Source organism: Vulpes vulpes, chromosome 14 (genome assembly GCF_048418805.1).
Source record: "Vulpes vulpes isolate BD-2025 chromosome 14, VulVul3, whole genome shotgun sequence".
Taxonomy (NCBI): Eukaryota; Metazoa; Chordata; class Mammalia; order Carnivora; family Canidae; genus Vulpes; species Vulpes vulpes.
This window is the reverse complement of record NC_132793.1, coordinates 95,672,739-95,688,045: the sequence shown is the minus strand read 5'-3', so window position 1 is coordinate 95,688,045 and position 15,307 is coordinate 95,672,739. Positions and strand designations below refer to the sequence as shown.

The following is a 15,307-nucleotide window of genomic DNA, read 5'->3' as shown; positions in this document are numbered from 1 at the left end:
GCCATTCGGGATCTGGCCTGGTGAGAAAGACTCAGAGAAGTTGTTGGGCACATGGTTCTCTCCAAACGCTTGGTCACATTAATTCAGAGGGCTACATAGAGACAGTGCTCTCTCACCTGGTCCCTGCTTCAATTTCCTGAAAGACACTGTGCACAGAGTTTACTGAGGATTGCTTTTTTGTATAAGCAGAGTTTTAGATTTTTATAAAGTCAAATCTGTCTTTCATTTTCTCACCAATTTCTTCTGGGATACCTTCCTTAAAAATGTGCCTCTTCAATTCATTCTTTCCCAGATGGTACTACAAGTATTCTTGGGGATAATATGACTTTAGGAATTCCACTGATAAATATTTTTTTGTTAATGACTTTGTGTTCTTTTCAAATGCATATATAATCATGGTATCAAATCTGTATTTTTCACAGATGGCATTGCTTAGGATAAAGAGTTTTTAAAGATGAGTCCATTTTAAAACTTAAGTAGGTAATGGTGTGAGTGATAAATGAAACATGGTGAACTGATGGTAGGAGTATGAGAATGGCTGTTGTTTAGGAAACACTAGTTAAATCACTTGAAATTTATTTTGCTGTGTAGAATAAAGTATCACTCAACTCGTTCCCCTCCACCTCATCTCTAGATTGTTAACCAACTACTCCAAACCATTTATTGAATTTCTCATTGATCATGACTTTTTAAAGCCGTATATCAATTCTTATATGCAGTCTTTCTGCATGATCTTTTTTTGTTCCATTAACCTTTCATTAGCCTTGAGCTATTACCACACTTTTATTTACTGCACTTGACTTAATATCTGGCTCTGCAGGTCTTCCCTCCCCACAAAGAATACTGATTTTGAGGACAGGGGTCAGGGTGCAGGGATGTGAAAGGTCAGTGACATGTGGACGGTGGTACACCCAAGAAAGCCCTTGGGGTTTGATCTGAGTAGACATAGTTACAGGGCCAGAGTTGGACAGATACGCCCAGATCTCTGAGTTAAAAGTGCTAGAGCTCTGTCATCTCAGGGAGAACCGAGGAGGGACAAAAAGGAAATAGTAGGCATTGATTTAAGATGTGAAGAGCCAATCCATGAACTAGACCAGGAATGATGGAAATTTGAGACCTGAGGAAAGACCTGAGGGAGGAGACTCTGGACAGGACATAGCACACTTCCTGTTGTCTGGCTATTTGGCTGTGAAATAGGAGAATGTTGCCTGTTGCCAAATAATGCTGAAAGGACATTTCAGTCCATCAGGAAAAGACATGTATGCTTTCACACACATGCATACACACAACACACACACAGTGTTATAACTACAGATATGATAACCCTAAAGAAGCAGACAGAAAAATCCAGACTTACAGCCAGTGTAGAGATAGGTGTTAACTTCCCCCAAAGAATTTTCATTAAATCACAGAATCCCTTGAAACACACAGCTTTGCCAGTGATTTAATTGTTTCTTTGGAGTGCTCCAATACCCTGACTGAAAGGCAAGATGGAACTTTAAGAAATAAGAAAAGTATGAAGAAATAGCTCCTCAACCACACATCCTATAAATCAGTGGGGGAAAAAATATTTAATTTAATAAAAATAATTAGTCTCACCACTTTTTAAAAACCAACACAGTGCACAGGGTGGACTAGGTACCAAGGGTAAAAGGATTCATCTATCCCCCGGCCCAATGTGATAACAAAGCAGGGTGAAACTTCATGGTCCTACAGCCCCCCTTCAGAATGGAATTTTCCAGAATTGAATGGATGGTGGGGCTAGAAAGGGCCTTGGAAGGCTTTTACCCCAAAAACATATTCCAGAGTGAGAAGCAGAGGACTGACTCCATTATTCACTGATCACCTGCTCCCCCCTACAAAGTGACACGACTTATTATTTTTCCTGCCACCAAAAGGCAGATCATTATCACATCTGGTATCACATTGAGTTAATCATTGCTGCCTCTGTTGAACTTCTGGTGTCTCAGGTTTGGAATGTGACAGACAACATTCTAACACATGTGAGAGCAAGAGAAGACTGGGGGCAGATACTGAATCATGCTAGAGTGAATGCCAAGTCCTGCTGAGTCATGGAGAGCAGATGCTGAGTCATGTTAGAGCAGATGCTGAGTCATGCTGAGGGGTACTATCCTGTGGGATTAACTAGGGCAGATTAACACAAAGGAGTTTGTCTCAAGACTCAAATGAAAGTCTCAAGTGGAAACCCTGATAGGAATTAAAATAGTGTTCAAGTGGGAGGTGGGAAGGATCTGGGAGGCCTACTTCCCTGTAAAATGCTTGGGTCTGTGTCTGGGCCAGGATGATGCCCATTCTGGAGAAGCCAGAGTGAGATCTCATTCTCCCTCTATAGTTCTCCAGGCCGGCTGCGGGATCTCCTGGTGATTGAAGAGGGCTTTACAAAGAAGAGCTGGGTTTATAAATAATGCATTTCCTTTGTCTTGCAGGGATTCTGGAGGCAGAGGTACAATCAGATCAGCTGTGAACAGCTTACATAGCAAATCTAATAGGTTTGTAAATTAGATTTTGTGTTCATTTGTTTTTGCTGTAAGGCAGCTATTAATCTGCTTCTCCTCTTTGCTGGATGGTGCCCTTCTTACTTAGCAAATAGATCTGTTTCCTTTCACTTTGGCTTTGCATTTCCCTAATCACTTTTGGGGAGGAGCTGTCCATAGAAGAGCCCATGAAATGGCCCAGGGTCTAGAGGCTGCAAAGATGGAAGACTCAGATGGGTAAGAGCTACTTTCTGGAAAAGAGCCCACACACTTTGAAGCCCTTGAGCCACCAATGTGCTTATTCATAACTTGTGTTTTTGCTGAGCAATGGAAGCTCTAAAGAGAATCAGGAGTTTCTCTCAGTTTCATTGTGGTAGGTGGCTTATCTAGGAGTTTAAGAAGGAAAATAAAACATTCTGGAACTTCGCAAAAACCTCTTAAAAATATTTAGGGAGTCAACCTAATAATATTTATCTTGATTGTTGAATGCACAAGCTAAATTCTAAAAGACTGTTTTCTCCTGTGATGATCGTTGGCCAGGGGCAGCTCAATACACAGGAGTGAGCAAATGCTTTGCAAGCCACAGACCCCACTTGCCACTGACTATAGTTGGGCCATACCTCTGAGTCCCCATTGTCCACTGATGACAACTGTCCCATAGCTCTGACCTACAGTCTATGAGCCTGAACTCAAGGAACATTGAAAGGAAGAAAGAATGCCACATTATTTGACATAAGCAACCACTACTGAAAATGAAGGTCTTGTTTTACTTCCTAAATATCCTATCGTGGTCAGTCTGGGAATGATAAATCCAAATTATTTGGAGTAGAGTCTGCTATTTGCCCTTCCATAGATATTTTTTAGGTTTCTTGACCCTATCAGACCTATTCAATATATCCATTCCTAACCCCACATGATTCAGGAAAGTGACCTCTCTCTCCCTGACATCATTGCTTCTAGATCTCAAATGACCTCTTAACTACCTGGAAGCTACAAATGAAGTTAACACTATGCCTGATTAAATGCAGAAAAAAAAAAAAGAGAGAGAGAGAGAGAGAAGGCCATGTGACCTAAGTTTCTTTCTCCTCTACTATGGAAAAAAACGTCCCCTTTTGGAGAAAAAAGATCTTGCCCCTTGATCTTGCCACAGCTGTGCCCCATGGTAACTTGAGGGTGGAAGAGTCTTAATCAAAATTGATTATGAGAAGCAGGAAGAAAGAGTCTTAAGAGCCAGTCAAACCTGGATTCATTTCCTGTGCTTGTTAACTGGGGCCATGGGCAAATTATTTCTCCCCCTGAGGCTGTTTCCTCATTGAATTAGGACAACTCCCCAATCCAGCTGGGTTTGTGCAATGTAAAGCATGTAAAACCAGTGACCTGAGGTGGTTCCTGGGTCACCTAATCCATCCCCTCAATCTTACAGAAAAGAAGGCAGAGGCCAGAGACCTGAAGTGATTTGACCAAGTCCCCTACCTCAGTAGCCACAGAGCCAGGGTTGACATCCAGGAAGACCATGGTTGGCAGTGCCGGGTCCCCTCCACAGTTTCACTAGGAAGTGGAGAGAGAAATGGAATTTGGCCAATAGTCATGCCAGTGTTTACCTCTTTCCCTTCCTCGCCTCCTCCACTCTGTCCCAGAGAAGCCTAGAAACTCCTTCTGGAGTTTTCCAAGCAAATCCCCTGGGCAAGCATCCAGGATAGGTACCTCTGCAAAACCTTATGGCCTCAGAGAGCCTGGGATCACCCAATGTGCCCCACTTTCTAGGGAGCTTCACTTTAGCTGAAATCCACATCAAGCCATAAGAGGCCAGGTTCTGGTCACTTATTACCAATGGGAACATCAGCTAGCCACTTAGGAAGACAATGCCCCATCACAAGCAGTCAAGTTTTTCTATCCCAGATTTAAGCTGCAGTGAAGTTTGTGCTCTTGGGGTGTGGCAGCTGGATCTGTGGTCCTGAGCATCACTGCTCCTGCCTGTGGCCTGTGCAGAAGGAGGCAGTACCAAAGGGTTACAGCCACAAGCAGCTCCTCCTGGAGCTTCATGAGAGGGCAGTTAGTGAGAGGTGCAGGAGACATCATGGTCCTTATAGAATTCCAGAACCTGAATGTTAGATGTCTTCCTCTTCTATACCCTTTTTCTATAAATGGGGAAACTGAAGCTCAGAGAGGTAAAGTGATTTATCCACAGTCACACAGCTTGTGGAATCTTTTCATGCACACCTTCTGCTTCCTTTCATGGAAACAGCAACATTTCCAAAGGTCGGGTCCTCTGTTTCCTCTTCTAGTCCTCTGCAAAAGTTACATATGTTTGAATCCAAGACCAGCTATAGCAGCCAGAAGAGTCAGGAATATTGAGAAATGAAGGTATGCGGGGAGAATGTGCAGAGACAATTTGCACCCCCAACTGAATTTCTTCTCTACCTATAAAAAGCAAAGTAGAGCATCGGCTGTAGACCTTGTTAAAAGGATTGCATCTTTTTTAACTTGGCTCTTTCGAGATAAATGCTGAGGACGTAGATGTTTGGTTTGAATTCTTTAGAGCTCCAAAATTTGGCATCACAAATCCACTTATCACTCTAAGTGGGAGAATCTGCTGTCAGCACAGACAAAAGGAAGTTCTGATGTGACCCACATGCATCTGTGTCTAACAGAGGCAGGCTGGCTACTACGCTGCCTTTAGAGATGTAATTGTAACCTAGTTTCTTAGAAACCTACTAGCATAGATTTCAAACCTCAGAATTCAAGCAGACCCGGAATACCTAGTGTTCCTGAGTCAGGTGGAGAAATGGTGTGCAGCCAGAACTGTGATTTGCCTCGGGCACACAGGGCCAACCAGCTCCTTCATCCATCCAGGCTCCCCCAGGGTGAAATTCAAATTCCAATTCAACAAACATTTATTAAGCACCTGCTATGTTAGACCACTGGGAATAAAGAAATGAATGAGGGAGCTCCCCTGCTTACAGCCTAGTGAGAGAGCGAGACATAGCACTGAGAACTGTGAAACAGGGTGTGAGGTGGCATCTGAAAGTACAAACGAGGCAGTGATGGGATAAGCGGAAGTGGGGAAGCTGCAGGCTGCAGCTGGTATGAGCTTTATTTACTCTTTATTAAGTTTGTAGACCATCTTATGACACCCAGCTGCTAATGCAACTGCGGACTTTTGCAAAAGTCACTTGAAGATCTATTACTATTCCAACAGTGACAGCTAGGTTTCACTGGGAGGAGACACTGGGGCGGGGATGTCGGGAGGAAAAACATTCCTTCCTTCTCCACCACCCCCTCCCCCATCTCCAAACTGTATGCAGCTTATACCTGAGGGAGAGAGTTTGTGCATTCTAGAGGATAAATAGACTTCCTTCCCTTCTCAGGTAATAACTGCAATTTTGCTCTCCCGAAGTTTACATCCAAGCCCGTGCAAAAACAAAACTATTAGACTTGTCATCGGCATGCTAACAGATCATGTCTACCCTCTTTCTCTTTTTTTCTTTTCCCTTCCAGAGCTGAAGTTGTAATAAATGGCTCCTCGTCGCCAGCTGTTGTTGACAGAAGTAATGAAAGCATTAAGCACAACATCCAGCCAGCCTCGGCCAAATGGAGGCACAACCAGACGCTCTCTCTGAGGATCAGGTAGTGGTAATTACCTATAGGACAAGAGACAGCCTTGGCCTTCTTTGGCGCAAGCCAGCAAATTGTCGCTCTCCATCATCTAAAGAAGTCAGGATAGAAATAAAATATTTACCCCCCGCTGAGACAAGTGTCATCTGTAAGTGATCAATTGGAAATAAAAGCCTGAGACAAGCCCAGCAGCCCGGCACATGTGTGCAGTGACTGGGGCGTGGGAGGTGGCCCTGCTGAGGTCCTTGGTTCCAGAAGGAGCAAGGCCCTCAGATCTGTGGCAGCAGGAGCCTGGGGGGTGGAGACCACAGGTGGCTTCTCCCAGAGGATGCAAAGCAGGAGTCCTTCTCTGGCAGGAGACGTTTCCTGCTTGCGCCAGCCCGGCACCTGTGCCGCCTTTCTGTGGAGGCGACCCAGGAGCTGACATGAAGAGAAGAGGTGTGCTTAGCCAGAGAGCACTCTTGTCCTGAGCTTTCGAGCGTGATGTCTCAGAATTCTGCAGTCACTGCTGGCTGGCAGGGACGGAGAGCTGTAAAGAAGGGATTACAGTGTCAGCAGTTTGAGTACTTGACTTTCATGTAGCCACGACTGACCCAGGAAAGCTTGGTCAGGATAACCCTGGCATCGTGCTGGGGCCCTGGGGTGCTGACATGAGCCGGACATGCTAGCGGGGAGATGCAGCTATGAGGCAGGACAGTGCCATGTGATGCACACATTAGGTAGTGTTGCATCTTATGAATAGGTGGAAATCCAGAGATCACACTGAGAGGACACTTCATTTTGTAAGGGGATTAAGCAGGATAGCCAGGAAAGGAGCAGTGGGTTTTGAAAGGTAATTAGGAGTTTGCCAGGCATGCCAAGCTGCGTCCCGCTTGCACACACAGCCTGACGTCTGCTATTTGTGCTCAGTGCTGCTGGAACCCAAAGTAGGAAGTAGAAAACGTGGGTGGCGAGGTCAGTGAGATGGTGGCTGGTGGGGGCGGGGGGGGGGAGTGCGGCTAGAAAGGTGTGAGACCCAGGACCCAGGAGCTGAGAGGCCATCTGAAGGAACTAAATCCTGTTGCCATCATTCTGCCACCCTCACCAGTGCCCCTTCTAAGGCCCCCTGGGTGGACCAGCTGCATGCCTATGTCACTCGCCCTTGGATCAGCAGCACCCTTAGGTTGGTCAGCGGAACACCTGCAGTAGTCTCCCAGGATTGGCTTGCTCTTAAGCAATCCCCGCCCCCTAAGTGGCTTAGGACAATAGAAACGTATTCTCTCGAAGCTCTGAGGCCCGAGTTCCAAATGCCCCCTCCGCAGGGGCAGGCGGTGCCCCAACCCTTCTGCAGGCCCTGTGGCCTCATCGCTTCAATCCCTGCCCCCATCTCACATGGTCTTCTCTATGTCTGGGTGTTTCCCTCTCCTGCCTCTTGTAAGGACACTTGTCATTGGCTTTAGGGTCCAGGGTAATAATCCAGGACCATCTTGATGAAGGACCATCCTTCATTTCATGACATCTGCAAAGATGCTATTTCCAAATAAAGCCACAGCACAGGCTCTGAGGGCTAGGAAGTAGATATATACTTGGGGGGAACCCCCCACCACACCATCTGAGAGTGAAATCCTCCCTGCATCCCCATGGCCTTTCCTCTGCCACCGGGTAGACAAGTGGACACTTCACACATACACATTTTCAGAGACCAGACCACGGAAGCCTGCGAACACACAGCCACCCTGGCAGGAACAATGTGCCTTTCCCCAGGGGGAGAAAAGAATTTCCTTCAGCTTCTTTCAATTAATCACCAAAATTATTCTTCATAAAAGATGCTGTGAGTGATTTGGAATGATGTTTAATAATTGATAGTAATTTCTCATAATTAGTTATAAATTAATTCACTCACAGAGGTGTTTATGAAGTTTCTGGGGACTCTCCTTACTTTTAAATACTTTGGGGTAAGTTATTATGGAGGCTTTAGCAATTACCACACTGTATCAGTTTGTCAAGTTGTATAATCCTTGGTAAAGGGCAGTGAATAAGTATAATGCCTCTTTTCCCATCCAGAGATACAAATTATTCAGCATGGGGGTGCCTCTCCTGCATGATGGCTATAGATCCCAGGTCATTAATAAGGAAAGACTAGTGGAAGAAGAGCCTTGGGCCCCACCCAGCATTCTAGCTGCCCCTTGGCTATGCCAGAGTGCTCCCAAATCCGGGCACACTTTAGAGCCACTTGCGAGCTTGAGAAAGGATGCAGAGACCATTCTCATTCTCTGAACCATTCTCAAAGTCAGGATTTCTCAGCTGTGAGCCCAGCGCTTCTGGATTTGTTATAATTTCCCGAAGGGTGGGGGTGGGGTGGGTTGTTGAATGGGCACCCTGCTGGGACACACCACAGATTGTCAACATCCCCAGTCACATGGGCTCTCAGGCATCAGTATTACCATCCACACGATGGGGCAACCATCTTGCAAATTCTCACATTTGCAAAGTGCAGGAAGGTTTTGTGGAAAAGAAGACTGGCATCATTGCATCTATGCTAGATAGGGGCTTGTTGCAGGAAATGAAGTTCGTTTAGGCTAATGTGGGTACCAAATTTCTTTCTCTCTGTGACTTAAGTCACTTCTAAAGATCTTTTAGGAGAGTCAGACAATAAACACCCAGCTAGGCCTGGGTGGTTTGAGTAAATCTCCCCAGGTGATTCTAAGAAGACACCTATCCTCTTTCTGACCACACCTCATTCCTGTTGTGTACTGTGCTAGATGATTCTAGAACTCCACCCCACCCCCACCCCAATCAAAGTCATCCTAGAGCCTAGAGAGCCATGCTTTGCTCATCTTTGTTCTGAAACAGCACAGAGGAACTTGCTCTGAGGGACCAGAGTGGTATCAATTTTTACAATCCCCGAACTAGACAGCAGTGGAAGACAGGGCAGCACACTCCACGGAATGGACTAGTTCAGGGACGGCAGGCCACATTCTCAGTCTCTCAAAGGTAGAGGGGTTGACACACCTCACAGTATCCACACTCCCATTCACCCCTTTGCCCAGAGAAGATCTTTGTGGAAGCAAACAGATGACTGAGGAGTGAGGGACAGGTGTCATCCTGGCTTCCTATTCCTGGATCAGGACCTCCTGTCAGATGATCTCCCAGAACCCCATGAGAGGGAAATGACAGTACAGTGACCACTGTCTGGATTTGTCCAAGACGGGGAAGGGCTCCCTGGGGCATGAGATTTTCAATGCTAAAAGCAGGCTGTCCTGGGCAAACCAGAACACTGGAACACCCTTCTTTACAGGGCCTTCTGTGATGAGTTCATGATATGTCCTCATGGAGTTATCTCCCTGGGCAGTTATTGCCCTTCATAGGAAGAGGCCATAACCCCCCAAAACCAGACTGGCCCCCGCTATAATTGCCTTCTGGGCCATCTCTGATGCTCCCCCCCCCAGAACCCATCCTCAGAGGGCACCTGAACTCTGCTTCACCTGTGTGCTGGCTGCAGCACACTACCAGGTGACAGGGGACAGCAAAAGCTGGGTTGGCAAAAGGCAGCTAGCAACAGGGAAACTTTTTCCTCACGTGTGTTTGGTTTTTGTAGGAAGCAAATCTTAAAGTTCTTGGATGCTGAAAAGGACATCTCTGTCCTCAAGGGGACCCTGAAGCCCGGAGACATTATTCATTACATCTTTGACCGCGACAGCACCATGAACGTGTCCCAGAACCTCTACGATCTCCTCCCCAGAACCTCACCCCTGAAGAACAAGCACTTCCGGACTTGTGCCATCGTGGGGAACTCCGGGGTCTTGCTGAACAGTGGCTGCGGGCAGGAGATTGACACGCACAGCTTTGTCATAAGGTAACCGCAGCAGGGGCTCTGGGCGCAAAGCCACAGGCAGGTTTTAAGTTGAGCATGGCCAGTTGTCCCAAGAGGTTGAAACAAGAGACAGAGACATTGCTTTGGGTTAGTCCTCATTCTCAAGTTTGTGCATTAGAATTTCTTGAGGTATCCAGACTGCACCCCAGATCAATCAAGTCCATCTGAGGGATCTGGAGCCCTGGCATGTGGCCCAGGGAGCCTAAATGTTTCTGGTGCACAGCCAAGGTTGAGAATCCCTAATCTGGCACAGAGGTAGGCAGACTATGACCCACAGCCTGTTTTTATCAATAAAGTTTTATTGGAACATGGTTGTGCCCATTCATTTTCATATCCTCTATAGCTAGATTAGTGGGCAGAGTTGAAGTATTGCAACCAGAGAACAAATGCCAGAATCCTAAAACATTTATTATCTAGCCCTTTACAGAAAAAGTTTGCTGACCCCTAGAAAAAGCCTTAGCCGGCCAGTTGTCAGTCCAAGTTTGCAAACCTCTTGTAAGTGTTCTTGAAGGTGGTGCTCTGCCAGTAACTATTATCCTGTAGTCAAAATCTGGGAAGTGAGTGGGGGGTGGGAGGACAGAGAAACTTGGACTTGACCATCATTCTTCCTGAAATATCAGCTCTCGTTGTTCATTCTCCTGGGGACACATTTGGAGTCAGTTACCAATGGCCCTGCTACCTGACCCCCAACCCAGACAGACTCAGAACAAGGCCTTGCTGTCCCCTCGTCAGAAGTAGGGCACACAGAGCCTCGAGTTTCATACCAAACAGTGCCCCAGCCCTGGCAGGAGTGCATACCGCATCTCACGTTTCCTCTGAGGCTGTCCTGATGCAAAGAGAGCCTTGTCCTGGGGCTTTGGGAATCGGCCTTCTCACAGGACACCCTGAACTTCAGGACGTGGGATTAGATGGTGTGTTTACTTCTGCATCCACCGCAATGGAAGAGCCACAGCTGCCTAGCAGCCAAACTTGTTTTAGTTCGGAAGCCTTGCCGGATTCTGCTTGCACCTGGCATAGCCAGTGGCTCACCCCCATTCTTAAAGCCCCCAGTCTGGAGACTCAGGGATGGAGTGGGATGCAAGGGGGGAAGGAAGCAGGGGTTCCTTGCTCTTGTCTGATGGAAGCCAGAGCAAAGGTGGAGTGGGATGGCAGAGGCGTTAAGGCTACAGGCAGAGGGTACGAGTAAGGGTGCCAGGCACATGGAATGGGAGGCCTTCCTGACGTGGTGTCACACCTGTAAGCCATGCCTCTTGCTTTGTCACAAGCTTCAGTGGTGAGGTTTGCATGCTCCACCCAGCCCTGCCCTAGCATTTTCCAGAGGCAAGGGCAGATTCCAGCCAGCGGTTTCCCTTTTGGCTACTTACACAGCAAGATGAGCAATGTGGTGTTAGGGTCCAGTCTTGGCTCTGCTGCTCACTTGTCACATGACTTGGACCTCAGTATCATCACCTGTAAAACGAACGGGCTGGACTCAGCCTGTTGGAATCCTTCCATTAGGAATAGTCTGTGCTCTGGCCCCGTGCTCGCAAACTCAGACTAGCCCAGGAGTCCGCTGAGCGTATTCACATGCAGAGTCATCAGGGATGGGGCCTGAGACTTTGCATTCCCAATACCGTTCCTGCTGCTGCTTGGACTGCACTTTGAGAAGTGCAGCCACAGTTTGCTTTGCCTTTTCCCAAAGGTCATGTCTACACCTGTCCACACGTGCTTAGAAAGGAGGGCCCTGAGGCATGAAGAAGAGAGCTCCCCAGAGCACCATGAAGTTGTCCGTTGACCTTTAGGTCTGTCTCTCGCACACACCTGCGTGTCTTGGGGGGTGACCTTGGTGCTCTTTTAGGGCAAAATTACCAAACTGTACTGTGCACAGACCCTTCTCGATGCCGAGTGGTAGCACTGGCTCCTCCGCCCCACCAGGGCCACTCCTCTGGGCTCAGTCCCACTTGGGCAATCATCTGCCTTCCCCCTAGGGGATCCTATGGGCCAAAGCCCCCACAAAGAGTAAATAGGGTGCAATTCTGTGGCCACTGCCTGAGTCAGCATGTGTTAGTGTGCTGGATGGTGTCTCCCACAATAGAGCACACTGAGTGTTCATTTCCTCCCCTGCCTTTCCGTGGGGTGCCAGGAGGTGACCCTACGACTCCACACTACCTCTCCTGTAGCATTTGCCTATCTGAATGAGAGTGCACAGTGGAGCCTGTGTCTCCACCCCATCTGCCTCACACTGACCATGAGCTCCCCAAAGCAGGCTGCTCCCATCCATCTCTGGACACCTGTCCAAGCCTGTGCCTGGCACAGACAAGGGGCTCCCAGTTCGGGCTCCAGTCTCCATGAGATAACAGACACCAGGAGGTCCTGATGGGATGTTCTGGGTCTCTGTCAATTGAAGTCTTCAATCACTTTGCCTTGCTCCTCGTTAATCGGGCACCTTCTCTGCCCGGGAGACACTGAGACCTTGCCCCCCTCTCAGAACACTCTACACTATACAGTGAGAAGACGCCCTGTGTGCAAAACACAATGAGCTTGCAAAACAGCCTCCTGGAAGAGTTCAGGGCAGGCTTCTGGAAGAAGCATAATTCCTCTTGGTTGACTTTGGCAAGTGAAAAAGGTGAGCAGGAGAAGCAGCGTGAGGAAAGGTATAGAAGCAAGAAGCTCAATCCATGGACCCTGGAGGCTGGTGCTTGACTGACCACAGGTTGCCAACCTCAAGTACTGCTGGGAATTGGGGCTGGACAGGAAGGCTGGTCCCCGCAGGGTCCCCATGAGCCTTCAGGGGCAGTGTGAGGAGACTGCCTCACTCGGGGTCATGTATGTACAAAATAAATTCCCAGATGTTTGAGGATCAAAACTTCATTGTGTGCTCACACTCACACACACACACACACACACACACACACACACACACACTCACTCACCTAATGAACCAATGCCTCTTCACAGACAAATCTCCACCATCATCGTCATGTTCATTAGGCACTTAGCATGTACCAGGTTCAATTCTACATACTTCATGTTCATTAACTTATATAATTCTCACAACAACCCTGATAGGAATGTTCTATTTTGCCCTGGCTTTTGCAGTGAGGAAACTGAGGTGCAGAGAGCCACAGGTCCATGGCAGGCTAGGGCAGCCGGGCTCATGCTGTGGGCCCAGGCAATATGGGTCAGAGCTAAACATGAGCTGCCTCCTTCCCCAGCAGATTACTCCTCACCCTATACCTGTGGACGTGCCTGTTTCTGGAAGGGACAGACTCCTTTCCAGCCCAGAGCCATGCCCATCAAAGCAGGGCAGCCCACCTACAGTCCACCCAGAATTTGCTTCAGGAGGCCTGGCCTACAGTTAGATCAAGCTTACTCCCATCCTGATTCCCCCCCGGCCATCCGCATGAAGAAAATTGCCTTGTGAGTGAGGGGCATGTCAGGGCAGAGCTGTCCCCATCATCCTCACTAAAGAAGTGGCCCTGGGACATGGTCATGGGAATAGCCTGGCCCTCACAGAACACCTGCCTAGAATACCTGCCATGAGTCGGATCCCATGTTGAGTGAGGTTGGGAGACTGCCTCACATTGCTTACAGCCCCAGGGTTCCCCCAGAGTCTCCAGCACTGCACTTGGATGACACCCCAACTGACCAATATTGTAGCTGGGTATGCACTTCCCCATTTCCTTTCCCCTGACCAACCTGGAAGCCTACTGGGGGCAGGCTCCACATCACTTTTTCTTTGCCTCTCCCACAGCCCTCACTGGCCCATGATAGATTTGGTAGATCTGAACTGCATTGAATCCATCTCACTATGCCCTTAGAACTTGGAAGTTTGCCCAGAAGAGGTCCCAGGCTCTTGGGAATGTCTTGGAAGCCTGGCTCAGCCAAGCTTCAGGACAGTAGGAGTAATTGTCTCAAACTGGTGGACATGAAAATGACACCTCGTTTCTCTGAGGTCTGAGGCAGGAGCCCCTAAAGCTGTCCCAAAGCAGTTCCACTCCCTTGCAATGTGTAGCCACAGTCAGAGATAGCAAGGCCAGGGTGAGAATGGGGACAGTGGCTATTTTAGGGAGTCCAGTCTGAGCACCAAACAGGCTTTTGAGTCAGACACATCAGAAACAATCCTGGATGCTCTCCTACTAGCTCTGGGACTCCAGCAAGTTACTTTGCACATTCTGGCCTTGGCTTCCTCATCTGTAAGGCAATGGAGTCAGAATACTGATTCAGAATAAAATACTGAGTCAGAATAAAATGAGCTGACTTAGTTAAAGGACCAGGGGCTAGCACACACCAGGAGCTCAAGGATGTTAGTTTTCTTTCTGATTGTCCTACCTTTTCTACCCAAATGTTGAAGGAAGAAAGTCCTGGCTTGAAAGGAGGGTAAGTGGTAACTCTGTGGATCTCATCATTTGGCAATGACCCATGGCCCTGGTCTTTATGTCTCCAGCCTCCATTCTGTAAACACTTATTCTAGCTTCTCAGACTTGATTCCACTGGTCAAAGGGCTTTTCCACCATCAAATCCTCCATGCAGACAGCAGACAGCCCTCCCCAGCAGCACCCCATGGCCACCTCAGTCCCATCAGCTTGCAGCATGGGCAAGAAGCCCCAGTGTGTACACCCAAGCTGGACCCATGAAGGTGAGAAGGTCCCCCACAAAGCAGGCCTCTGGTGAGATATCAGAGGTTGCCCACCCAGGGTCCCTGGCTAGTTCAACAAGAGATTGTCATGGCCTTTTTAGTTTGTCCTCCCAGACCTAATTCCATCCAATCCAATACCTACTACAACTTCATCTTATTGTTGTCTATCTGCTGCCTAAAATGCAAGTTTGTCATGTTACTCTCTTGCTCAAGAATCTTCTGTGGCTCCCTTTTGCCCTTGGAACTGCATCCCTGACATACAGGCTCTGCTTGCCTCTCCACTTCATCTCCTCCACACAATATGCCCCAAGCAGAGCAAATCACTTGCCTCCCCCTAAATACCGACACTGTTTCACACCTCTATGACCTTAAATACACTTCTTGTGCCTGCAATGCCATAGCATGATGTTTCTTAAACTGCTTGGTCATAAGAATTACCTGAAGAGCTTGTAAAAATAAGTATCAGTTCCTAGGCTCACTGGCTGAATCTGGATCCCCAGGTAAGAGACCTGGCAAATCTGTATTTTTACTGCCTGAGGTGATTCTTCTGCTCTGGCAAGCTGGAGAAACACTCTTCTAATTGCCTCATCCACAAAGGGATTAATGCTCATCCATCCTAGATTTTCCTCAGTGGTCACCGCCTCCAAGAATACCACCTAATGTTCCTCCTTTCTGTAGTAATATAACACTACTTCACGTTTATTGAGATCTTAGTGTGGTGGAGCA

At 47.8% G+C, this 15,307-nt stretch overlaps 1 protein-coding gene across 1 annotated transcript in view; it reads left to right on the top strand.

Moving 5' to 3' along the window:
- ST8SIA2 (ST8 alpha-N-acetyl-neuraminide alpha-2,8-sialyltransferase 2) overlaps positions 1–15,307 on the top strand; it is a 65,972-nt gene that overhangs the window by 30,329 nt on the left and 20,336 nt on the right. The window contains exons 2-4 of the mRNA XM_026001470.2: positions 2,448–2,510; positions 5,994–6,122; positions 9,688–9,945. Of these exons, the coding sequence (XP_025857255.1) occupies positions 2,448–2,510; positions 5,994–6,122; positions 9,688–9,945 (450 nt within the window). The remainder of the gene's footprint in view (positions 1–2,447; positions 2,511–5,993; positions 6,123–9,687; positions 9,946–15,307) is intronic.